The 26,334-nt window shown below is 39.5% G+C and overlaps 3 protein-coding genes across 3 annotated transcripts; all 3 read left to right on the forward strand.

The window, feature by feature from the left end:
- Positions 1-141: 141 nt before the first annotated feature.
- LOC142959081 (cytosolic sulfotransferase 3-like) lies at positions 142-4,115 on the forward strand. Its single transcript, XM_076100249.1, has 8 exons — positions 142-252; positions 701-833; positions 953-1,075; positions 1,162-1,262; positions 2,627-2,753; positions 2,845-2,942; positions 3,036-3,210; positions 3,310-4,115. Exons 1-8 carry the CDS (start codon positions 199-201, stop codon positions 3,420-3,422), a joined length of 924 nt encoding a protein of 307 aa, XP_075956364.1. The 5' UTR covers positions 142-198; the 3' UTR covers positions 3,423-4,115.
- Positions 4,116-7,746: 3,631 nt separating this feature from the next.
- LOC142950645 (cytosolic sulfotransferase 3-like) lies at positions 7,747-11,216 on the forward strand. The gene is made up of 7 exons (XM_076092207.1): positions 7,747-7,912; positions 8,052-8,177; positions 8,560-8,660; positions 8,764-8,890; positions 8,983-9,080; positions 10,472-10,646; positions 10,774-11,216. Exons 1-7 carry the CDS (start codon positions 7,747-7,749, stop codon positions 10,884-10,886), a joined length of 906 nt encoding a protein of 301 aa, XP_075948322.1. The 3' UTR covers positions 10,887-11,216.
- Positions 11,217-15,853: 4,637 nt separating this feature from the next.
- Positions 15,854-18,966, forward strand: LOC142950666 (cytosolic sulfotransferase 2-like). The gene is made up of 7 exons (XM_076092228.1): positions 15,854-15,992; positions 16,132-16,257; positions 16,640-16,740; positions 16,844-16,970; positions 17,063-17,160; positions 18,552-18,726; positions 18,854-18,966. The coding sequence occupies exons 1-7, from the start codon at positions 15,854-15,856 to the stop codon at positions 18,964-18,966; spliced, it is 879 nt and encodes a 292-aa protein (XP_075948343.1).
- Positions 18,967-26,334: the final 7,368 nt, after the last annotated feature.

Genomic DNA, 26,334 nt, shown 5'->3' on the forward strand with positions numbered 1-26,334 from the left:
GACTCGATTGCGATTGCTGGAGCTGACTCTTATCAGAGAAACCTTTTACACACAAGAAGACAAAAGGGAAAGCGGAGGGGCGGGAGTTCCATATCACATCTGGAGCTGAGGCTAACGGGTAAAGTGTTGCGCAACAAGAAGAGCGAGGAAGGAAAACAGTTTGCTTGTCTGGTAAAACACTACAGTAGGAGAAGAGAAATGTCTAAGGCAGAGGAACCAGCAGCAGTCAGCATGTCTTTTGGTCCGGGCAAGGTACGTGTCTCTATTAATCTAAGATAAGTTAAGAGGAAAATGCAATTGTTACAGCAGCTCAGTAGTCAAAGAAGCAAGGAAGGAAAGCTATTGAGTTATACATACAAATAAGTTAGTGTAAAAAACAAGACAAAAGTACACATATAATTAAATGTCAATATGTATATTATATACTATTAAGTTTAAGCATCTTTATTCAAAGGGCTACTTCTCTCACATTGGGTTCATTTCTTGTTATGTAATTTCTTGTTATGTATTTTTAAAATGCATGCATAATTAACAAATACATCTAGCTCTATGCAGATATAAATAGATGTGTGGAAGTTTCCTTTTAAGAGTGACTTCAGTGTCTGCAACAGTGAACAATGTTTTTGCATTTTTTCCACACAATCAATTTGCTGCAGTTCAATTACACATGCTTTGTATGTAATGATTATTTTCTTTTCAGTTACCTTCTCGACCAGAAATCTTTGATTTCCACGGAGTCTCAATGACCCACTACTTTACAGACAACTGGGAGAACATTCAAAACTTTCAGGCCAGGCCGGATGATATACTCATTGCAACATACCCCAAAGCAGGTGACCCATGAACCCATAAACTCATAAACATGAACAGCCGGTGTAGATGCTGTGTGTATAGAGGTCAGGGGTTGGGATTGTTTGATTTTCCTCTCTGTCTCTCTCTTCCGGTCTTTTAGGAACCACATGGGCCTCCTACATCCTTGACCTGCTGCATTTTGGTCAGACAGAGCGCCAGACATCCGTCCCAATATTTGATAGAGTGCCTTTCTTAGAGATCATCCTCCCATCTTCATATTCAGGTATTTACCTCACTGTAGCTGTCAAACTATTGAAGCACTGTACAGGTTCAATGCTTTGCTTACTCCATCTTTACCTCTTCATACAGGAAAAGACCTGGTGGACAACCTCCCCACCTCTCCTCGACTCATTAAAACTCACTATCCTGTCCAGTTTGTGCCAAAGTCCTTTTGGGAGCAAAACTGCAGGGTCAGTAGTTTGTGTGTTACTTGCAGTATATCAATGTACATGCAAAATGCTGAAACAGATGACAAAGTGACACTTGAGGCATGTCTACCAACAGTTACTGGTTATCAGAGATGCAAAACTGTGCGTTTGGCTGTTTTAATCAGAGGGCGTTTCCCTTCTTTCATCTGAATGCTCGAAGCCTGTTACCAGAACAGGAAATGGGGAAACTCGAGGAAATGAAATTGCTTGCAGTCAAAACCAAAGTGGCAGTGATTGATGTAATGAAGACTTGGTTGGACCAATCAGCTAGAGACACGAGGGGGAGATCCCCTGCTACACCATATACCGATGTGACCGCAATCGTAACTGGGGCGGTGTCTGTGTTTTTTCATTGGGTTTGCAGTTCAATATTGGCCAAATTTAGATAAATCTGAATCAAGTGACATTCTTCTCCCTAAGACTAGACCCATATTAGTAAAATTATGTTTTGGAACCTCCAAACAGAATGATTATACAAGTTACTTGAAACGGATTGTTGAATCAAAATGTGTTCACGCGAAGGGAGTGTGACCTACTTAGTGACTTAAATACAAATGTGAAGCTATCATTTGGGAAAAGTCCGTTCAATGAAGACATCTTAGCGGCTGAGAGTGTGTGCTGTAACGGTTCCATTAGCTGCTCAATCAAAAAGAAGAGGCCCAGCAAAACACTATAAACCAACATCCGCAATGCCGAGGAGGAATTGTAATTACTGTGAACCCGTATTCATGGAATCTTAATTGCCTTTATACAAGCACTGTAAAGAAAGAAGTCAAGTATTAGATACATTATAAAGAAACAAATGTTCTATATCGTGTAAACAATTTGATTTGGCTTGCAAAATATTAACTTAAATGTAGATTTGTAAGACTTCCGGTTTCTAAAACATCTAAAAACAAATGGGCCTTATTTGTAAAATCCTCAGGCCGTGGTTACATCAATTTCTGGCGCGCGCACCTCGTGTTTGCTTCACTACCGGCGAGCATAAACTAAGCTTATGAGTAGTGAGTCAGTGGGTTTTGAGAAAGTCTGAGTCACAGCAACCAAGAGGTGTTCTTGAGCAAGCAGCCATAACTGCCCCCCCAAAATTTAATGCAGTCTGATGCAGCAGAATGCGAGATTAGCCGTGGACAGAGACAGAGGTGCACACTCTCTCAGTCTCATGATCTTCCTGGCAGAGACGGTAGTAAGTGTTGCATTACCCTTTTATGTGCTAACCTTTGGGTTGACTGAACAACCAAGGATGTTTTATGTCTTTTATACCCAAACACGTAGATGTGTAACAGTATATTATGTCTCATGTAATGCTGGTCTTCCAATCATTGAAGTGTTTTCTTCTTCTGTAGATCGTCTACGTGGCCCGCAATGCCAAAGACAACATGGTGTCTTATTTTCACTTTGATCGCATGAACATGGTTCAGCCAGAGGCCGGAGACTGGAGCAGCTACATCCCCAGATTCATAGAGGGAAAAGGTATGCGTCAAACACAATAACAATAGATGAGACGCACAGATTTCCAATGAACAATACTGAGGTGCTTTAACGGTTCGTTCTGTGGCCTCAGTGGCGTTTGGATCCTGGTACGACCATGTGAACGACTGGTGGAAGAAGAAACAGACTTACCCGAAACTCCACTACATGTTCTACGAAGATCTGGTCGAGGTAATCTAGTCGTTATTGTGAGGCTCTTCCTATTCAGGCTACTTCTCTCCTCTAGCTGGTAATAATGCAACAATGATATCTGATTGTTTCCAGGACACTGGACGGGAAATAGACAAACTCTGCTGCTTTCTTGGTTTGTCTCGTTCGGACGAGGAGAAGAGAAGAGTTACCGATGGAGCACATTTTGATAACATGAAAAAGGACGACATGGCCAACTACTCTACCAACGCAGTTATGGATTTCAAAATTTCTCCTTTCATGAGAAAAGGTAACCTGATTAATAAATGTGTGTGTGACATGAAAAAAACTAAAATCTGATCCTCCACTTTAAACTAACATAGCCGAGTGATTCTCTGTGGTTTTGCAGGGAAAGTTGGTGACTGGAAGAACCACTTTTCTGTGGCCCAGAGTGAAACGTTTGATGAAGACTACAAGAAAAAGATGACGGATGTCACTCTTCAGTTCCGCACTGAAATTTGATAAAGAATGTCTGTGTCTATGAGGAGATGGTCTGACTGGAAATGCAGCATTCCTGTGAGAAAATCAATTTGCCTAGAATGGTATAGTGGAAGTGTGGAGTTCATCTTCTTGCTATTTGTATCAGAATTAAGAATAAGAACTATATATTACGAGCGGTTGGTCTCATCCAGCATTCGTAGCTATACCTACGAAAAATAATACGTATCCCACAGAAATATTTTGTATGATATTCACGTAATCATAAACAAGGAAGTATAAGGATTGCAAAATGCAAGTCAGAGCAGGCCGGAGGGGAGGTGGACGAGTTTGACCCAGGAGAGAGACTGCTATTCGTTCCCCATGTGAAACTAACTGTATGCATGTGACGAGCATAAAATGACACATTTCGCTGGCTTTAGTAGGAAAATGCCTGAAAAATGAGGAGTAACTTGTCTTCAGATATACAAGCTGTTGAGGATACGTTGATTATGAAGGATGACTGAAATGAAATGGCTGATCATGTCTGAAGGTGAATATTTGTTTTATAAGAGAATGTGTAAACTAGACAATGATGTAATTACCCATTAAAAGTTCATGTGTAATTAAAGAGCAGCTGTATGACTTCACTGTTTACATGAGTGTGATCATTAGAATTTATGAAATCTAAAGGTTTTCATCTTTATATTTGCAATAAAACAGCTCATTCATATCGTTCCTATTGTTTTCTTCATGTGTGAGATGTTAAACAAAATATTCAGGAAATAGCTGAAGAGATAGTTGGTATGAAAGTTGCACTATAAACACAATACAATGTAATGTTCTTAGTTACTTTCCACCAGTAGGCGCGTCAGTTTAATTTGTTTTTTCCCCCTTTACTTGCACCTAAAACTAACGGTAAACTATTTTAAATTCAACCTCACCGTCACTTTACTTTGTGATGTGTTTTCTCCAAATGTCCTTGTATATTTTCTAATTTGTTTTCTATTTATATACCCTCATTACTTAGTTATTTTACTCTATTTATCTGTACTATTGCTGCTGTTGAAGAAGAAATTCTTTCAGGTCCAATTCTGTGGCTGGTTCAGATGAGTTTTATTCACTGCGCAGGATTACAGGCAGAAATACACAATAAAAAATGAATACACTTAATTAAACTAAGAGATACAACTTTTTCTTCCACACTGCCATTAAACTGCTGTAACAACAATTTCCCTGTTTAGGATTTATATATTATTTAGTGCTGGGCAAGTTAACGCATTATTATCGTGTTAACGCATTCATTAACCCTTAGATTACTCTTTTTGATTATGAAATATCCACAAAAGAAGAACCCAACAAGAGGAACTAAGAGGCCTCAGACTGAACCTGATCGATCATCTTTGCCAATCGTCTTTGTGTGTGTTTTGAAATCACTGGTTGTATTCGAAATTTGACCATTCATGGTGACTGTGTGTGTGTGTGTGTGTGTGTATCAGAGTGCACTCAGTGGAGGACATGAGTGCACTCTGAGAGGATTCTGGAGTGTGTGATGGAGAATTTTCCCTGTGCTAGTACATTTCTACTGTGACTTAGTTTATGCGCCTTACTCACTAACAAAACTACACATGTGACATATGATTGTGTACCAAGCAGAATGGTAACAGGACCATATGGGGTATTTCTGCCTTTGCTTTGATAAGAGGAAGTAACTGAATGGGGGCGCAGTTTAACCAGAGAATGTTTAGATGTTAAGATTCCCAGGGGTAATCAAGGGTAATAAAGACAGATCTCTTTGTGTGACAAGGCTCAGAAGAGGAAGGGGATGACTGGAGGGGTCAATGGGGAGCTTGAAACTGTTGACCAATTGTTATAATGTAAATACCTGATGTTCCCCCCCACTGTGTGCACTCCGTTTCCATTTGAAAACGCATATGTTTTGCTACGTTTACACTGAGCGTCCACACTACGCCGCCGAAAACGGAGGAGTTTGAAAACGATCCCGAGGCCGGATAAGTTTGACAACGCCGGGGTTGCGTATTCGTGTGGACGTTCGAAAACGGATAAGTTTGGAAACGATGACGCCCACACCCGCGTTCGCTACTTGATTGGTGCTTAGCAGTGTCCTTCCCTGATTCGTCACACCCCTATCATGTGACCCTTACCCGGAAGAAAACAGACAGCCGGGCTACCAGTGATTAATTTCAACACGGATAACAAATTTCAAGCGTTACTTGCTTTGTTGTCTATACTAGCAGCTGTTCTGCAGTTAAATTCTGCATTTTATAATGCTACTACTGCCGACACGCGGAGGAGGCAAGCTATTATTCGAGCGCTGTGCGACAATTCCCGTGTCCAGAAGCGTTATCAGCCCTACATGGAGCGCCGAATTTTCTGCAACTAAACCAACTGCAGTGTGTAGATCATCTTCTTCCTGTTTACGCCGTCACGCGCATGCCCAGTGTACGTTAATGGTCATGTGATATGCGTTTTCTAAGGTTGCCGTGTGGATGCAGATCATTTCGAAAACGATGCTGAAACGCCCGTGTGGCCGTAAAATGGAGTAGTGTGGACATGGCCTCAGAAACTGGATTCTTGGCCCATCCTCCTGCGCTGCAGTTTGTGTGACGATGAAGCCGTCTCTGGCCAGAGAATAAATACTTTACAGAAAAACTTCTATTCTACAGTATTATAGGACTCACTCGGTACTATTGAATAGTTTTTTCCACCACAAACGTGAATGTTTTGATTTGGAGCTAGTCATTGTTAAACGTTGTGTAATAGTGATACTCGTTACCCGGAGAGGTTGGAAGGAGATACATGTTTCGAAACCGTTATATTTTTTTGTAAAACTTGTGGAGCTAACATTAGCAGAGGACGTTATAGCACATAATTAACTCGCGTTAGCACGTCTATTCTACACTAGCTATTGAAGCTATGCTTAATGTCTACACTTGCTGCTTTAGTATGAAATGAAGTAAATAAAGACCTATCCGTCTTTACAGAAACACAGTTGTTCTTTGAACTACCAGGGGTCGCTACCTAAAGCTAACAAAGGACAAAATGTAGGTGGCGAACCGATCTATAAAGCATTTATTTTCAAGGTACGAGGTCCAAGTTCCATTTATTTATTATTTTAAAACACAGGATTGTAAAACAAAGTTTTATAGTTGTCGTCCCTTAATGCTACTCACAACAGTCACATTGCTCAGCGATGAACCCCCCCCATCAGACTCTTCCTCACTCAGGTCATCAAGCAAATCTAAAGTCTGATGCAGATCAACAGATCTCTTTCTGTTGACCACAGTGAGGGGGGTTAGCCTATGAATTATTCACAGTGTGAACACAGCATTAACCAACAGAGAAGCAGGAGCGAAGGTCCTGATCACGCCTTCATGTTGTCAGGTAGTTGTGCAACAAGCCACAGTATAAAAAACACAACAAACTGACTTCATTGTGGATGATTCAGACACTGTTTTGGGAAAAACGCTCTCAGCAGGGTAAGTGGGCTACTTTAAACTGAAATAGGGACAAAAAATACATGTTTTAAAATGTGGTTCACTTTAAAGTTATTCTAAACCATTTGAACTGCCAACTGGGATTAACTGGTAACACATTTAGGCACATACCTCAACTGCAGAATATTTGAGAAGAAAGTCAAAGAAACCATAGGCTATTTGCTTCTGCTTTTTTTGTTTGGCAATTCTTACTGGTTTTCTATTAAACCTACGATACATTTATTTGCAGCAGTTGTCGGAAATGAAAGTGTACAAAACAGCTGCATTATTCAGATTATTACAGTTGTGGTTATTTTTATTTGCATTTAATAGTGTTTTTTATTTGGTTTTAGGGGACACTTTAAGCTGAAATTGAAATGTTTTTTTCCTCTACTACTGTACACTACAGTACCTTTTACAAATTGCTTGTATATGTGCACGGATACTTGGCCAATAAAGCTGATTCTACTCAATTACTGTACTTAAGTGCGATTTTCAATTAATTGTACTTCACTTTAGTAATTCCATGTTCTGCTACTTTATACTTTTACCTCGTCAGATGGAAATATTGTACTTTTTACTCTCCATTTCATAACGATTCTCAGGTCATTATATTGCATATTATATTCTATTTCTGCTATTAAATCCTGCTAAATGTTACACACTGTTCCTTTAAGTAAAAGATCTGAGTACTTCTATCACCACTGCATTTATTTCCCTCAAAAGCAAGAACATAAAATGAATAACATGAAATATTGCTCTGACCACTAATCGTTATTGGTAATACCAGTTCAAATGTGATCATTTCTTTTCTATACTGGGTTAATGTCTTTAAGTATGTTTAGTAGCTCTGACAGCATGGATTATAATCGATGATTCAAAATGATTTATTCTCACAGATGGAGGTGATTCGTCAGCAAACACTGTTTGACTTCCACGGAGTCTCCATGTCCCAATGCTTCACTAACAACTGGGACGAGATACAGAAGTTTAAAGCGAGACCAGATGATATTCTCATAGCTACTTATCCTAAAGCAGGTGGGGTTGTGTGTGGAGCTTTTGGCATCATTGTTCTACTTTTAATTCATAATTTAATGTTAATGAATGCCCTGGGTCAATATGTTACCTATGCTCATGCCACTGAACAGAATGTACCCATGTGTTTATTTAACCTCAGGAACAACATGGGTCTGCTACATCCTGGATCTTCTGTATTTTGGGACATGTCCAGAGCGTCAGGCGTCCATCCCTCTTGATCAGAGAGTGCCGTTTCTAGAGATCATCAAACCGTCTCTACCCACAGGTTGAATCATGTGATCAGGGTCGCCGCACGCATGAAAAAAAACATTTTGTGTGCTAACTAAACCCAGTTGTACAGGATTGACACAGCTTTTAAACTTGCTTATAATATACCAGTATGAGACAACCCTTTGATTCCAAGACTATATATAGAATTTTAAAAACAAATGTATTCAAAACAGAATTAGAAGTTATTGATCATTTAGATATGACAAAATATAGTTAGTAGGAAGATATCAGGATTACCGTATAATCTCATCACATGATCAAATATTTCAGAGCCAGTACACATAAACATATATGATTTACACTGAACAACACGCACAGCAACTATAGTACGCTATGCATGCAGTTAAGCCACTGACTAATGCTTCTCTTCACAAAAGGTAAAGACTTGGCAGACCAACTTCCCACCACTCCTCGTCTCATCAAAACTCATCTACCACTCCAGTTTGTGCCAAAGTCCTTCTGGGAGCAGAACGTCAGGGTGAAAGCCATGCACATACAATATGTAGCCTTTGAAATATGTGAGTTACGAACCACACTTAATTATGATGCGGATTATATTCTTATGTTTTCTCTTTCTGTAGATAGTCAACGTGTTTCGTAATGCAAAGGACAGCGCGGTGTCCTATTACCATTTTTGCCGCATGAGCAACGCCATGCCAGAACCTGGAGACTGGAGCACCTTTCTACAGAACTTCATGGAGGGAAAAGGTGAGTTCAAAGGAGTTTTAGTGTAAGGGAGGCACACAGTCTTGTCATTTCCTATGTCACCACCTCATCTACATATAATCGTTTTGCTTCAGTGGTGTATGGATCCTGGCATGACCATGTGAACGGCTGGTGGGAGAAGAAACAGACGTATCCAAAAATCCACCATATGTTCTATGAAGATCTGATTCAGGTGAGCTGAGGTGTGTTGGTATGTGGGCATGTTTTCAAGAGAGCTAACCTTCCAAACGGTCCTGATCCTTGAGTTATCAATCCTGTCCTCAAGAAAACAATTTACGCTTGCTGGTTGTTCATGTTGGTTGTTTGAAACATTGCAACATGTTGTATAATAAAAGGAGTAGTTTGACATTTTTGGGAATTATGCTTATTCACCATATTGTGGAAGGTTGGATGAAAAGATGTATACCACTCTCATGTCTGTACTGTAAATATGAAGCTACAGTCAGAAGATGGTTAGCTTAGCATAACAGAGGGAAACAGTTCCAGATAAAGTTAGGGGCCTGGGAGAAGTGAGCAGTGGCTGAAGTGAGGGATTGTACGGATTAATCAAATAAGATATTACGTGTAATTTAGTGAGCTTTGGAGGTGCTTAGCAGGCAAATTCTCTTTACCTTTGGTGTCACCATTGTATGAGATGCAGGTGGGCGGAGTAGGACAGGCAGAGCACAGTCTCAAGGCAGTTCGTGAAATTGTCACCAAATGCAAACTATTGCTTTCATGTGCAGGAACACGAATTGTTCGGAGTTTTTTTTGGGATGACGTTACGTTAAAAACAAACGTTTGGTTAAGGCAACAAAACCACAATATTAGGTTTAGGACCTATCCACCCCCCCTCCTGCCCACCAATAGTCATCTTTTTGGATATTATAAAGTACGTCACTTGGTCTGAGTTTCACATTGTCACACGAATGCATTTAATTTGTGTGTCCACAACGAATAAGACTCCTACTTGACTTTCCATTGGCATTATTTTCATGCTAAACAACATAAAAAAACAGACAATTCGTGTCCCTGTACAAAACCAATACGTTGCATTTCTTCACTATTTCACGAACTGCCATGATACTGTGCTGAGTGAGATGTGTAGGTGGAAGGGATGTAGGGGAGCAGGAATGGCCTGACAGTGTGAGGGCCTCTGGTGGATAGTTATTGCATGGCAGGTCCAGGAAGTGAGACGAGGGTCAGAGCTGAAGACAGGGACAGAAATCCAGGCCAGGCTAAACAACAAAGAGACTTTAAAGCTAGGGGTAGCTGTTTCTTCCTCTTAGAGGTCTTGATGCTGAGCTAAACTAACTGACTCCAGTTTCATATTCATCATACAGAAATGAGAGTGGCATTTCTTATCTAGCTCTCGACAAGAAAGAGTGTAAGCTGAAATGTCAAACTACTCTCCTGACATAGACCTTTAGTACGTTTAGTACAATGTGCTGACATAAATCAATGTTACATAGAGATGTGTTTGAACAATGTAGCCTTTTTTAGACTGGATATTGGTCAGAAAGATAACTATTATGTATCTTTAATTTATGTGTAACAAGGCTGAGATTCTTGCATTTTCTGCAGGACACGGGACGAGAGATAGACAGACTCTGCTCCTTCCTTGGTTTGTCTCCTTCAGCTGAGGAGAAGGAAAGAGTCACAAGTGAAGTGAAGTTTGACAATATGAAACAAAACCAGATGGTCAACTATTCCACTGCCCAAAGTATGAATCAAAAAGTGTCTCCTTTCATGAGAAAAGGTACAGTGAAACATGTCTACCGTGAAAGAAATTCCTTGGGAACATGATTTCAGTTTGCACCAAAAGCTGCTCATTAATATCTCTGTTTTTATTTATTAATTACGTGAATGATTCTCTGTTTCTCCAGGGAAAGTTGGTGACTGGAAGAATCATTTCACTGTGGCCCAGGATGAAAAGTTTGATGAGGACTACAAGCAGAAAATGAAGACTAGTACACTGCAGTTTCGTTCTGAAGTTTAGAGGCCTGTGCACCCTTGTCACTGTGGTTCATTTGTTGAGTTTACGGAGTCAGATGTTAAATTTGGTTGACAGAAATATTGTCTAAATTGTTCTTATTGTGATGTTCATTGATGACTTTCATATGTTTAACCCTTGTTGAATCGATGGCATCACCCAGAGGCCGATCACTGGGATGATACATGTTTGGGTGCTTTGAATGTAATATACCCAGAATAAAAATAACTAAAACACTGTGTTATACAGGAGTGTATTCGAAATGATTATGTAATACAAATGGTTGTTGACTTTTCGACAGCTGGTGAGTGATAGCCTGTGGTCCTGGCTCCTCATCCTGCAGGAACAGGCTCCACTGAAAATTGTATCAGTGACTTAAACACAGCTCTTTCCAGTCGCCTGGACTTTGTTGCACCTCTTACTATCAAAACAAGACAGTCCAAGAGGTCTGTTAGTTGCTCACCCTTTACTGCTATTGATTTTTTTTATAGGAGTAAGTAACGTCCCAAACTGTCCAAAAAGAACCTTTAAGTTGTTTGCAAACAGACCGAGAGACTGAGAGAGACTGAGAGAGAGAGATAGAGAGACAAAGAGAGACAGAGAGAGACTGAGAGAGTTGTGACTCCTCACAGGACTGGCCGGGGTTCTTCTTCCCCATGAAAGGTTTCACTCATAGAGATCTGTTAATCAATGTAAAATAGCTTCCACAGAGGTTTCTGTTACACAGAGCTGGCAAAAATACACAAAGAAAAAAAAAAAAAAAATACAGTGAATAAAACTAAGAGATACAACATTTCTTTACCGCTGTAACAACGGAATGTCCCTGCTGGGGATTAATAAATGTTTATTTCATATTAATGTTTGAAAATAGGCCAAGAATCTTTATCTACTTAGAAGGTCGTCTCACCATAGAGGCACAGATGTCCATGTTGATGATCCAAGTTGTACAATGAAAATAGAAGGAAGTTAAGTTGGAACTGGCCCTGAGGATTTCATGACTTTAACGACTTGACACCTCCAAACAAACAATGTTTAAACAGTTTATACCTTCCCATAAGCATAACTAAAATATTAACTTCAAAAATTGACCATCTTGGTTCTGAGAGTGAAGCCAAGCCAAGTGCCTTAAACGTGCATTCTCTCTAATGTCCACCAGGGGCGACTCCTCTGGTTGTATAGAAGTCTATGAGAAAATGACTCTACTTCTCTCTTGATTTATTACCTCAGTAAACATTGTAAACATGAGTTTATGGTCTCAATCTCTAGTTTCAAGTCTTCTTCAATACAGCATGATGTTCATTTAGTAAATGATGTCCATTTAGAGTCAAATAAAGCAGGGTATGCTTTAGGGCGGGGCTACGTTGTGAATGATGTATACGGCGTCTCTATGTCACTCCGAAGTCCATATATGGTCACTTCTGTTCACTGGCTGCAAAAAAAGAAGATGGCAATGGACTAAATCCAAGATAGCGACGGCCAAAATGCCGAACTCAAGGCTTCAAAACCGCAGTCCACAAACCAATGGGTGACGTCACGATGACTTATAAACTTCACATTTACAGTCTATAGTAGTGAAGTGAGTCTTTAGTCAGTCAAGTTAAATTGCTCTTTTCCTTAACCAACTAAGTGGTTTCTTTGCCAAAAACTAACTTCCTGTAAAGAAGGAAGTTTATTTTAAGAACTAATGCTAGAGGGCGACTCTAGAGCATCATTGTTTGAAGCTAAGGGCCACTGATAGCGTCTGTATTAGAGGAGTCTGGACTGAGAATGTGTTGATTTGGAGCTAGTCATTGTTAAACGTTGTGTAATAGTGATACTCGTTACCCGGACAGGTTGGAAGGAGATATATGTTTCTAAAGCGATATATTTATGGTTAAAACCTGTTGAGCTAACATTTGCAGAGGATGTTATCACATCTATGCTTCACTAGCTATTGAAGATTTACTTAATGTCTACACATGCTGATTTAGCTTAAAATGAAGTAAATAAAGACCTATCTGTCTTTATAGGAACACAGTTGTTCTTTGGACTACCAGGGGTCGCTACCTAAAGCTGCCAAAGGACAAAATGTAGGCAGCGAACTGGACTATAATGCATTGCCCAGTGTACGTTAATGGTCATGTGATATGCGTTTTCTAAGGTTGCCGTGTGGATGCAGATCATTTCGAAAACGATGCTGAAACGCCCGTGTGGACGGAAAACGGAGTAGTGTGGACATGGCCTCAGAAACTGGATTCTTGTCCCATCCTCCTGCGCTGCAGTTTGTACGACGATGAAGCCTTCTCTGGCCAGAGAATAAATACTTTATAGACAAACTTCTTTCCTCAATGTTTCTTGTTTCAGTATTATAGGACTCACTCGGTACTATTGAATAGTTTTTTCCACCACAAACGTGAATGTGTTGATTTGGAGCTAGTGTGAAGGATTTCAGTATTAAAAACATTATTAGTATGATTAACACCCCAAGTGGTGAGTAGAAGTGTCACAATAATGAGAATGTCAAAATATGTTAAGTCACATATATTTACATATGGAATGTATAATATGTTTACCATAGAAGTGTTAAGCCATAAAAGACAATCATTGAATGTATTAAACTGTGAAGAATAGCCAAGGGACAGACAGGGATTTAGAGACAGGCATTGCAGAGACCACCAGGACCAGAGGAGTCCGGACGACTTCAACCAAACACTGACTAAACTAATATTGCGGTCACATTAAGAATGAACCAATAGTTTATACTTCTACATTAAATAGCTTTTATCAAAAGCACGACAGATTAAATAGGTCCACCATTTTTCCTTAAAAATGTTCGCGGGCAAAACAGACTGGGGAAACTGTTAAGCTAGCTAAACATCAAGGCCACACATTTAGCCTTTAAAAAGCCCAACCTACATAACTGTGTTACATTACTATCATTACTATCAGATTTACTTAATGTCTACACATGCTGATTTAGCTTTAAATGAAGTAAATAAAGACCTATCCGTCTTTACAGGAACACAGTTGTTCTTTGAACTACCAGGGGTCGCTACCTAAAGCTGCCAAAGGACAAAATGTAGGCGGCGAACTGGACTATAATGCATTTATTTTCAAGGTACGAGGTCCAAGTTCCATTTATTTATTATTTTAAAACACAGGATTGCAAAACAAAATGTTATAGTTGCCGTCCCTTTATGCTACTCACAACAGTCATATTGCTCAGCGATGACTCAGCTCTCAGATCAACAGATCTCTTTCTGTTGACCATAGTGAGGGGAGTTAGCCTATGAATTATTCACAGTGTGAACACAGCATTAACCAATAGAGAGGAGTGAAGGTCCTGATCACGCCTTTATGTTGTCAGGTAGTTGTGCAACAAGCCACAGTATAAAAAACACAACAAACTGACTTCATTGTGGATGATTCAGACACTGTTTTGGGAAAAACGCTCTCAGCAGGGTAAGTGGGCTACTTTAAACTGGAATAGGGACAAAAAATACATGTTTTAAAATGTGGTTCACTTTAAAGTTATTCTAAACCATTTGAACTGCCAACTGGGATTAACTGGTAACACATTTAGGCACATACCTCAACTGCAGAATATTTGAGAAGAAAGGCAAAGAAACCATAGGCTATTTCAAATATGACGTTTATGTGGCCCGCGAATCCGTCAGATAAAATCTTTTTTATTTTTTTTATTTATAATAATTTAAAGTTAGACTTGATAATAAAAATAACCCCATAGTCGAAGTGATGAGATAGAAAGTCAAAATTATGAGATACAGTCACAGAAGCAGCTCTTTGGCTGGTTACTGTACACTTGAAATGGAAATGTATTGTGAGTATATTGAAGACTACTTTAAACGTGGCTTTAAAACACATGAAATACTTCATGTGGGATTGTGCAAACGCACCCTTGAAAGGATTTTAAGCTTTGAACAAAGTTATTGTTATAAATTGTGTTTGATATTTGTCTTTGATATTTTCTTTAATAGTTCGATCTTTGATAGAGTAATGTGAGTTTCTTAACCCTAAATTAAAAGGATTTAAGTTATAATAACAGAAATGTGCTTAAGTATATTTTTACATTTATATAACTGCATGTACAATATTTTTACACTTGAATAAACAATAATCAAATGCAGAGAGAGTTATTTACCAATATGTTAGGAGTAGTTATATTTACACATATTTACACACCTTTGAGGGTGACCGCGATGCTGATGTGGCCCAGAGTGAAAATTAGTTTGACACCCCTGGGCTATTTGCTTCTGCTTTTTTTGTTTGGCAATTCTTACTGGTTTTCTATTAAACCTTCGATACATTTATTTGCAGTAGTTGTCGGAAATTAAAGTGTACAAAACAGCTGCATTATTCAGATTATTACAGTTGTGGTTATTTTTACTTGCATTTAATAGTGTTTTTTATTTGGTTTTAGGGGACACTTTAAGCTGAAATTGAAATGTTTTTTTCCTCTACTACTGTACACTACAGTACCTTTTACAAATTGCTTGTATATGTGCACGGATACTTGGCCAATAAAGCTGATTCTACTCAATTACTGTACTTAAGTACGATTTTGAATTAATTGTACTTTACTTTAGTAATTCCATGTTCTGCTACTTTATACTTTTACCTCGTTACATGTCAGATGGAAATATTGTACTTTTTACTCTACATTTCATAACGATTCTCAGGTCATTATATTGCATATTATATTCCATTTCTGCTATTAAATCCTGCTAAATGTTACACACTGTTCCTTTAAGTAAAAGATCTGAGTACTTCTATCACCACTGCATTTATTTCCCTCAAAAGCAAGAACATAAAATGAATAACATGAAATATTGCACTGACCACTAATCGTTATTGGTAATACCAGTTCAAATCTGATCATTTCTTATCTAGACTTTGTTAATGTATTTAAGTATGTTTAGTAGCTCTGACAGCATGGATTATAATTGATGATTCAAAATGATTTATTCTCACAGATGGAGGCGATTCATCGGCAAACACTGTTTGACTTCCACGGAGTCTCCATGTCCCAACACTTCACTAACAACTGGGACGAGATACAGAAGTTTAAAGCGAGACCAGATGATATTCTCATAGCTACTTATCCTAAAGCAGGTGGGGTTGTGTGTGGAGCTTTTGGCATCATTGTTCTACTTTTAATTCATAATTTAATGTTAATGAATGCCCTGGGTCAATATGTTACCTATGCTCATGCCACTGAACAGAATGTACCCATGTGTTTATTTAACCTCAGGAACAACATGGGTCTGCTACATCCTGGATCTTCTGTATTTTGGGACATGTCCAGAGCGTCAGGCGTCCATCCCTCTTGATCAGAGAGTGCCGTTTCTAGAGATCATCAAACCGTCTCTACCCACAGGTTGAATCATGTGATCAGGGTCGCCGCACGCATGAAAAAAAACATTTTGTGTGCTAACTAAACCCAGTTGTACAGGATTGACACAGCTTTTAAACTTGCTTATAATATACCAGTATGAGACAACCCTTTGATTCCAATACTATATATAGAATTTTAAAAACAAATGTATTCATAACAGAATTAGAAGTTATTGATCATTTAGATATGACTAAATATAGTTAGTAGGAAGGTATCAGGATTACCGTATAATCTCATCACATGATCAAATATTTCAGAGCCAGTACACATAAACATATATGATTTACACTGAACAACACGCACAGCAACTATAGTACGCTATGCATGCAGTTAAGCCACTGACTAATGCTTCTCTTCACAAAAGGTAAAGACTTGGCAGACCAACTTCCCACCACTCCTCGTCTCATCAAAACTCATCTACCACTCCAGTTTGTGCCAAAGTCCTTCTGGGAGCAGAACGTCAGGGTGAAAGCCATGCACATACAATATGTAGCCTTTGAAATATGTGAGTTACGAACCACACTTAATTATGATGCGGATTATATTCTTATGTTTTCTCTTTCTGTAGATAGTCAACGTGTTTCGTAATGCAAAGGACAGCGCGGTGTCCTATTACCATTTTTGCCGCATGAGCACCGCCATGCCAGAACCTGGAGACTGGAGCACCTTTCTACAGAACTTCATGGAGGGAAAAGGTGAGTTCAAAGGAGTTTTAGTGTAAGGGAGGCACACAGTCTTGTCATTTCCTATGTCACCACCTCATCTACATATAATCGTTTTGCTTAAGTGGTGTATGGATCCTGGCATGACCATGTGAACGGCTGGTGGGAGAAGAAACAGACGTATCCAAAAATCCACCATATGTTCTATGAAGATCTGATTCAGGTGAGCTGAGGTGTGTTGGTATGTGGGCATGTTTTCAAGAGAGCTAACCTTCCAAACGGTCCTGATCGTTGAGTTATCAATCCTGTCCTCAAGAAAACAATTTACGCTTGCTGGTCGTTCATGTTGGTTGTTTGAAACATTGCAACATGTTGTATAATAAAAGGAGTAGTTTGACATTTTTGGGAATTATGCTTATTCACCATATTGTGGAAGGTTGGATGAAAAGATGTATACCACTCTCATGTCTGTACTGTAAATATGAAGCTACAGTCAGAAGATGGTTAGCTTAGCATAACAGAGGGAAACAGTTCCAGATAAAGTTAGGGGCCTGGGAGAAGTGAGCAGCGGCTGAAGTGAGGGATTGTACGGATTAATCAAATAAGATATTACGTGTAATTTAGTGAGCTTTGGAGGTGCTTAGCAGGCAAATTCTCTTTACCTTTGGTGTCACCATTGTATGAGATGCAGGTGGGCGGAGTAGGACAGGCAGAGCACAGTCTCAAGGCAGTTCGTGAAATTGTCACCAAATGCAAACTATTGCTTTCATGTGCAGGAACACGAATTGTTCGGAGTTTTTTTTGGGATGACGTTACGTTAAAAACAAACGTTTGGTTAAGGCAACAAAACCACAATATTAGGTTTAGGACCTATCCACCCCCCCTCCTGCCCACCAATAGTCATCTTTTTGGATATTATAAAGTACGTCACTTGGTCTGAGTTTCACATTGTCACACGAATGCATTTAATTTGTGTGTCCACAACGAATAAGACTCCTACTTGACTTTCCATTGGCATTATTTTCATGCTAAACAACATAAAAAAACAGACAATTCGTGTCCCTGTACAAAACCAATACGTTGCATTTCTTCACTATTTCACGAACTGCCATGATACTGTGCTGAGTGAGATGTGTAGGTGGAAGGGATGTAGGGGAGCAGGAATGGCCTGACAGTGTGAGAGCCTCTGGTGGATAGTTATAGCATGGCAGGTCCAGGAAGTGAGACGAGGGTCAGAGCTGAAGACAGGGACAGAAATCCAGGCCAGGCTAAACAACAAAGAGACTTTAAAGCTAGGGGTAGCTGTTTCTTCCTCTTAGAGGTCTTGATGCTGAGCTAAACTAACTGACTCCAGTTTCATATTCATCATACAGAAATGAGAGTGGCATTTCTTATCTAGCTCTCGACAAGAAAGAGTGTAAGCTGAAATGTCAAACTACTCTCCTGACATAGACCTTTAGTACGTTTAGTACAATGTGCTGACATAAATCAATGTTACATAGAGATGTGTTTGAACAATGTAGCCTTTTTTAGACTGGATATTGGTCAGAAAGATAACTATTATGTATCTTTAATTTATGTGTAACAAGGCTGAGATTCTTGCATTTTCTGCAGGACACGGGACGAGAGATAGACAGACTCTGCTCCTTCCTTGGTTTGTCTCCTTCAGCTGAGGAGAAGGAAAGAGTCACAAGTGAAGTGAAGTTTGACAATATGAAACAAAACCAGATGGTCAACTATTCCACTGCCCAAAGTATGAATCAAAAAGTGTCTCCTTTCATGAGAAAAGGTACAGTGAAACATGTCTACCGTGAAAGAAATTCCTTGGGAACATGATTTCAGTTTGCACCAAAAGCTGCTCATTAATATCTCTGTTTTTATTTATTAATTACGTGAATGATTCTCTGTTTCTCCAGGGAAAGTTGGTGACTGGAAGAATCACTTCACTGTGGCCCAGGATGAAAAGTTTGATGAGGACTACAAGCAGAAAATGAAGACTAGTACACTGCAGTTTCGTTCTGAAGTTTAGAGGCCTGTGCACCCTTGTCACTGTGGTTCATTTGTTGTGTTTACGGAGTCAGATGTTAAATTTGGTTAACAAAAATAACGTCTAAACTGTTCTTATTGTGATGTTCATTGATGACTTTCATATGTATAACCCTTGTTTAATTGATGGCATCAGGAGACCTAGGTGGTTCCTAAAGGAAAGACGGAGGAAAATAAAATAGATGATGTAATAACCCAAATGTTTAATTATTGATCCTACTGTATAAAGCAAAGAACATCCTGTTCATGTGAACTGACCTGCTTTGGGGTATGTTGCAAGAAGTATATCATCTGGCCTGGCCTGAAAGTTTTGAGTATTCTCCCAATTATCTGTATAAAAGTGTGTCATCCCGACTCCGTGGAAATCAAATAGTTCTGGTCGAGAAATTGCATCCATCTTTAAAATATATGAGATAAAAAAAGAAAGGACTGAAAACATACAAAACACACGATCATTGTGTATTTAAAAACTATGTCAGATTGTCTGAGAACATTGAAGATTGTGCTTCTACAAATAATCTTAAAATGTACAATTAAGCAGCAATGGAATATAACATTCATAACTATATTTGAATCAGTGTATAACAACCAGAAAGTAAGAATAGTGTTTTCAATATCTTAGAAAAAGCTCTTTATATCTTCAGGGAGCGGGTCGTCTTCCATGGAGTCCGCCATAAGCAATTAAATTCAATTCAATTTATTTTGTATAGCCCTAAATCACAAAAAGAGGAAGAAACCTCAGGGAGAGGAACAGAGGAGGGATCCCTCTCCCAGGATGGACAGAAGTGTGATGTCATGTGTACAGAATGAACAACATAACAGAGTTACAACACATTCAATGCATTTGACATAAATGATTCATATAATGAGTAGTAAGCATAATAATGATGGAAACATTACGATTACTAGTAATAACAGCAGAAGTGTTTCTACAGCAGCCGAGAACGAACACTGACTGACGAGAGCCATTTGTGTTTTAAATCATCTAAAGGCAGTAATGCGTACAGAATCCATAGACTGACTGAAACCCGATAATAAAAGGGCCCGGTGCCAAACTATCGAATATGTTTACACAAGCACTGCATGCACCATCGACCAAAAGCTTGTTTTTGGTAAACTTCCCTACTGGCTGAGACAAAGCAGCCAGGTGGACAGAAGACAGGAGGAGTGACTGATGCTGACGGACGTCTGTGTTCTTCATTCTAAACTTCACTCAGATGTTATTTATGTTATTGACGTTTTAGATTTGTTTCCAGTGAGACCTTTATGAATTGATATAGTGACTTTGCTGTAGTAAATGCTGCTCTAGAACAATATTTACAAAAAAATGTTTCAATAGTAAAATGTACTGAACTATACAGTAGCAGCAGAAAAGGACATTTCAATTTCAGCTAAAGGTGTTCCAGAGTAAAACCAAATAAAATACACATTTAAATACAAAATAGAGCAAAAATAACCACAACTGTAATAATCTGAATAATGCAGCTGTTATGTACACTTTAATTTCCGACAAGTGCTGCAAAGGAATGTATGGTGAGTTTGATAGAAAACCAATAAACATTTTCAAACAAAAAAAAGAAAAAGCATTTCTGGCCTATGTGTTCTTTGCCTTTCTGGTTCACTTCTGTCAAATATTGTCTAGTTGAGGTAAGTGCCGAAATGTTTTACCAGTTAATCCCAGCACACAGTTAAAATTGCTTGGAAAACATTCACTCAAGTATAACTCAAGTATTTTTTGTCACTTTTCCAGTTTAAAGTAGCCCACTTAACCTGCTGAGAGCGTATTTCCCAAAATGGTGTCTGTGTCTGAATCATCCACAATGAAGTGCGTTTGTTGTGTCTGTAGCTTCAACAGCTAGTGTAGCATAGACGTGCTAACGTGAGTTAATCATGTGCCAACGTCCTCTGCTAATGTTAGCTCCACAAGTTTTACGAAAAAATATAACAGTTTAGAAACATATATCTCCTTCCAACCTCTCCGGGTAACGAGTATCACTATTACACAACGTTTAACAATGACTAGCTCCAAATCAACACATTCTCACTCCAGACTCCTCTAATACAGACGCTAGCAGTGGCCCTTAGCTTCAAACAATGATGCTCTGTAGTCGCCCTCCAGCATTAGTTCTTAAAATAAACTTCCTTCTTCACAGGAAGTTAGGTTTAATGCAGCTGTTGTGTAGACTTTCACTTCTGACAAGTGCTGCAAATAAATGTATATGTTTAATAGAAAACCAATACAAATTGTCAAAAAAAAAGAAAAAGCAATTATACCCAATAGTTTCTTTGCATTTCTGGTTCACTTCTGTCAAATATTGTCCAGTTGAGGTATGTGCCTAAATGTTTTACCAGTTAATCCCAGTTGGCAGTTCAAATAGCTTAGAAAATATGAACTCAAGTCAAACAGTAAGAATTTGCCAAATAACTTTAAAGTGAAGCACATTTTAAAACATATATTGTTTGTGACTTTTTCAGTTTAAAGTAGCCCACTTACCCTGCTGAGAGCGTTTGGTCCAAAACAGTGTCTGTGTCTGAATCATCCACAATGAAGTCAGTTTGTTGTGTTTTTTATACTGTGGCTTGTTGCACAACTACCTGACAACATGAAGGCGTGATCAGGACCTTCACTCCTCTCTATTGGTTAATGCTGTGTTCACCTCTCTATTGGTTAATGCTGTGTTCACACTCATAATTCATAGGCTAATCCCCCTCACTGTGGTCAACAGAAATAGATCTGTTGAAATCAGTGGTGGGCCGTCAGGGCCTTCTCTGCTGGCCTAGACAGAATCACAAAGTTATAGCTATTTTATAATTTAATAATTTTTCATAAATACACTACATGTATTATGATTTTTTTCCCCCATTAGCTTATTTTCTCATTGCACAGCTACTGTCCCAAGTCTGCTCCTTCCATCTCAGGAACCGTGAAGCCAACCGAACACTTAACATCAAATGGTCCGGAACACCACTTGAGCACTGTACCCACCCTGTCTACCTTGGATTAACCCTGGATCGTACTCTCTCCTTTAATTAAGGAGCACATCAACAACACAAAATCCAAAGTCGGTTCCCGAAAAACAACATCCTACGGAAACTGACCAACTCCAAATGGGGAGCCACAGCACACACATTAAGATCTACTGCTCTCGCCCTGTGCTATTCCTCTGCGGAATATGCAAGTCCAGTTTGGGAGAGGTCAACCCTTGCCAAGAAACTTGACCCAGCACTGAACAACGCCTGCCGCATGATCACTGGCTGCTTGAAACCGACCAACGCAAGCAACCTTCACCTCCTCGCTGGTATTGCCCCTGCTGATATTAGATGGGAAGTTGCCAGCCGAGTCGAGAAAACAAAATCTACGAGTGATGAACGCCATCTCCTCCATGGATGTCACCCTCCGGCCCAACGGCTAAAAACAAGAAGAAGCTTTCTCAGCCATGTCCAGCCCCTAATAAAGTCTCGGGAAGAAACCAGACTCCAATTCTGGAGGGAAAAGCTTGAGAATGACCCTCCTCCAACTCTCATGGGAATACCCCCCACTGAAAACATTCCCCCTGGCCCAGAAGCACCATGGGCTCAATGGAAAACACTAAACCGCCTCAGAACAAGAACGGGACGATCAAAAGCTGCTCTGGTCAGATGGGGCTACAAGGCTGGCCCAACCACATGTGAATGTGGAGAAGCAGACCATACTATGGAGCATTGCCTTGTCTGCCCTCTACTACCCAACCCTTGCAACTCAAAAGACCTTGCAGTGTTCAATAAAAATGCAAAGGGCTGTGTAAAGAAATGGGAAACTGTCATATAACCATCACGCTTCAGTGAAACGAAAAGAAGAAGAAGCTACTGTCTTCCTCAGTTGCTCTGCTTCCAGTGCAGATTGTTTTAAGTAGAGCTTCTATCCAATCAGATTTTACCTCTGTGTCCCTAAGTAAGAAGAGAGGCCCGAGGCCTGATGCTCACAAGTGCATCCATGTGCAGTTTAAGTGAATGGGGACGATATTGTTGATTGTCATAGTGTTCAACCAATCAGATCTTTAGTTTGACATGTTGGGCGTATTCTTTGACGTGCCAGAGCCTGCTAGCTGGCCTACAAGTACGTGATTGGTCAGTGGGCTAGCCTGACATGTTGGGCGGTGACAATCCCAATATCTGCTTCGTCTGTCGAGCGGACATTTTCAGCCTCACACCATTAAAACGTATTGAAGAAATACAACTGGGGAGACTCGACTGTCTTCACTGGCGTCCATGAATCGAGAAGGACTTCTTACTGGAACTAAAAGGCACGGATGTACTGAACAACTGTGAGATTAACAACTTGGCGACTTTCTCGTTAAATCTGGCGACTTTCCAAACCCTCATGGCGACTTTTTTTGTCAAAAGCTACTAGCGACAAATCTAGTGACTTTTTCTGGTGTTGTTGGAGACTTTTCTGGTGTTTTGACTCTGACGTGAAAGCACGTACCGTTCTACAGTTACTGCCGTGAACGAGCAGCGGGTGCTGCCGTGAGCCCCTCCGCCGCCCCAAAGCACTCACAGGCGGCCACTCTCTCGCGCAGCAGTCCCAGCTGCAGTCAGAGAAGAGAGGAGACACACTCTCGGCGTATTCATGTATCTGCACTCTGCAGTTAGTGTATTTTTAGGTGTTGAGCTTCATTTTTACACAAAACAAATAATAACCGTAGCTGTGGCGTCATAATGAGGTTCAGCTGCAGGACAGCAGTGAAGGCCCAGGTATAAAATGCACGGCCGGCCACTGGGTTTTGGCAACAAAACCACTTAGTTGGTTAAGGAAAAGAGCAATTTAACTTGACAGACTAAAGACTCACTTCACTACTATAGACTGTAAATGTGAAGTTTATAAGTCGTCGTGACGTCACCCATTGGTTTGTGGACTGCGGTTTTGAAGCCTTGAGTTCGGCATTTTGGCCGTCGCTATCTTGGATTTAGTCCGTTGCCATCTTCTTTTTTTGCAACCAGTGAACAGAAGTGACCGTATATCGACTTCGGAGTGACATAGAGACGCCGTATACATCATTCACAACGTAGCCCCGCCCTAAAGCATACCCTGCTTTATTTGACTCTAAATGGACCATCATCTACTAAATGAACATCATGCTGTATTGAAGAAGACTTGAAACTAGAGATTGAGACCATAAACTCATGTTTACAATGTTTACTGAGGTAATAAATCAAGAGAGAAGTAGAGTCATTTTCTCATAGACTTCTATACAACCAGAGGAGTCGCCCCCTGATGGACACTAGAGAGAATGCAAGTTTAAGGCACTTGGCTTGGCTTCACTCTCAGAACCAAGATGGTACATTTTTGAAGTTAATATTTTAGTTATGCTTATGGAAAGGTATAAACAGTTTAAACAGTGTTTGTTTGGAGGTGTCAAGTCGTTAAAGTCATGAAATTCTCAGGGCCAGTTCCAATTTAATTAACTTCCTTCTTCTATTTTCATTGTACAACTTGGATAATGTTATATTCAAGGACCTCTTAAACTGTGGGGAAATCGCACATGGTCCGGCCTCTGCTACAAAGTCAGCCGGTTTCAATTATAAACAAAAGTATTTAATACTACAGAAGCTAAAGTACATTATTTACAGAATATATAGAAATATGATCCACGCAGAAAAGCATTTACCCGCGCCTCAACCTGGAAGCACAACCGCCCACACGTTGAAACGAGAGAAAGAGAACGCCCCCCCCCCCCCCCCCCCCTTACATAGTTGAAAACATCCCATAATGTCCGTCTTAGTTCCTATTGGCTAAATCCAGCTGGCTCCTCCTTCTCGCATCAGCCAGCTGAAAAGACCCTCGCACGGGTGTGACCTGTAAATGCCTGTCTGAAAATCCCTGTCTGACCCTTGCCTACTCATCAGTTTAATACATTCAATGGCTTAAATGGTCTTTTATGGCTTAACACTTCTATGGTAAACATACTATATAAAGATAAGGATTTGCAACTTTTGGCAAAAACTTCACAAGTTTGGTGGTACTAAGAAACACTTCTAACTATAAATTCTAAAACACACCTCTAATTATGAATCTTCTAATTATGAATCCAAAAACACTTCTAATTATATTACTAATTATGAATCATTAAACACTTCTAATTATAATCTTAAAACACACTTCTAAACCTAAATTTCCTACAATAATCAAACAAAGTGAGGACATCTGTGCCTCGTCTCTTTTACTGAATTGATATTTAAATTTTTTAGTGTCCTTTCAGACAATGACAAACCAAATATGAGATTTCTCTTGATGCAACTACAAAATTATGAAAACAATGCTCTTTATACACGCACATTTAAGTTGTATGTAGCTTTACACAGATCTTGTGTATATTTTGTGCATTTCCTGTCGATTCTGCATTATGGTCTTTATATAGAGTCACACGGTGACTATGTTCATGCACTTCAGTGCATATTTATCTATGTATATTTATATCATGTATTGTATCCAAGGGAGCCGCAGGTGACCTGTCTCGTGCTCTGTTAGGATACCTGGCCTACTATGTATTTGTCGGTTTGTCTCTGCTTTACAATCCTTGTCTGAAGACCAGCTAGATGCTCGAAAAGTCACTTAAATGCTGAAATGTAAAAGCATTATCTAGTGTGCAGACTATATTTTTTCTGTCTTTTACGTGCTTTTCTGTCCAGCTTCTATTTATCATAGAAATACTTTACAGTATACAATAATAACATATAACATTCTGTACTGGCAAATTAAAGTATATTTTATCTATGGTGAGATGACGTTCTAAGTACATAAAGATTCTTGGCCTATTTTCAAACATTAACATAAAATAAACATTTATTAATCCCCAGCAGGGAAATTCCGTTGTTACAGCAGTAAAATAAATGTTGTATGTCTTAGTTTTATTCACTGTATTTTTTTTTAATTGTCTGTGTATTTTCATGTACTGTGAAGAGGAACCCCGGCCAGTCGTGTGAGAAGTCACAACTCTCTCAGTATCTCTCTGTCTTGCTCTGTCTCTCTCTCGGACTGTCTTGTTTTGATAGTAAGAGGTGCAACAAAGTCCAGGCGACTGGAAAGAGCTGTGATCCTGCAGGATGAGGAGCCAGGACCACAGGCTATCGCTCACCAGCTGTCGAAAAGTCAACAACCATTTGTATTACATAATAATTTCTAATACACTCCTGTATAACAGTGTTTTAGTTATTTTTATTCTGGGTATATTACATTCAAAGCACCCAAACATGCATCATCCCAGTGATCGGCCTCTACATCCTTGACCTGCTGTACTTTGGTCAGACACTTCCAGAGCGCGAGAAATCCATCCCTCTCTATTCGAGGGTGTTCAATCTGGAGATTGCCTTC

Source organism: Anarhichas minor, unplaced genomic scaffold, assembly GCF_050575085.1.
Source record: "Anarhichas minor isolate MPS153535 unplaced genomic scaffold, ASM5057508v1 ptg000003l, whole genome shotgun sequence".
NCBI classification, from domain to species: Eukaryota; Metazoa; Chordata; class Actinopteri; order Perciformes; family Anarhichadidae; genus Anarhichas; species Anarhichas minor.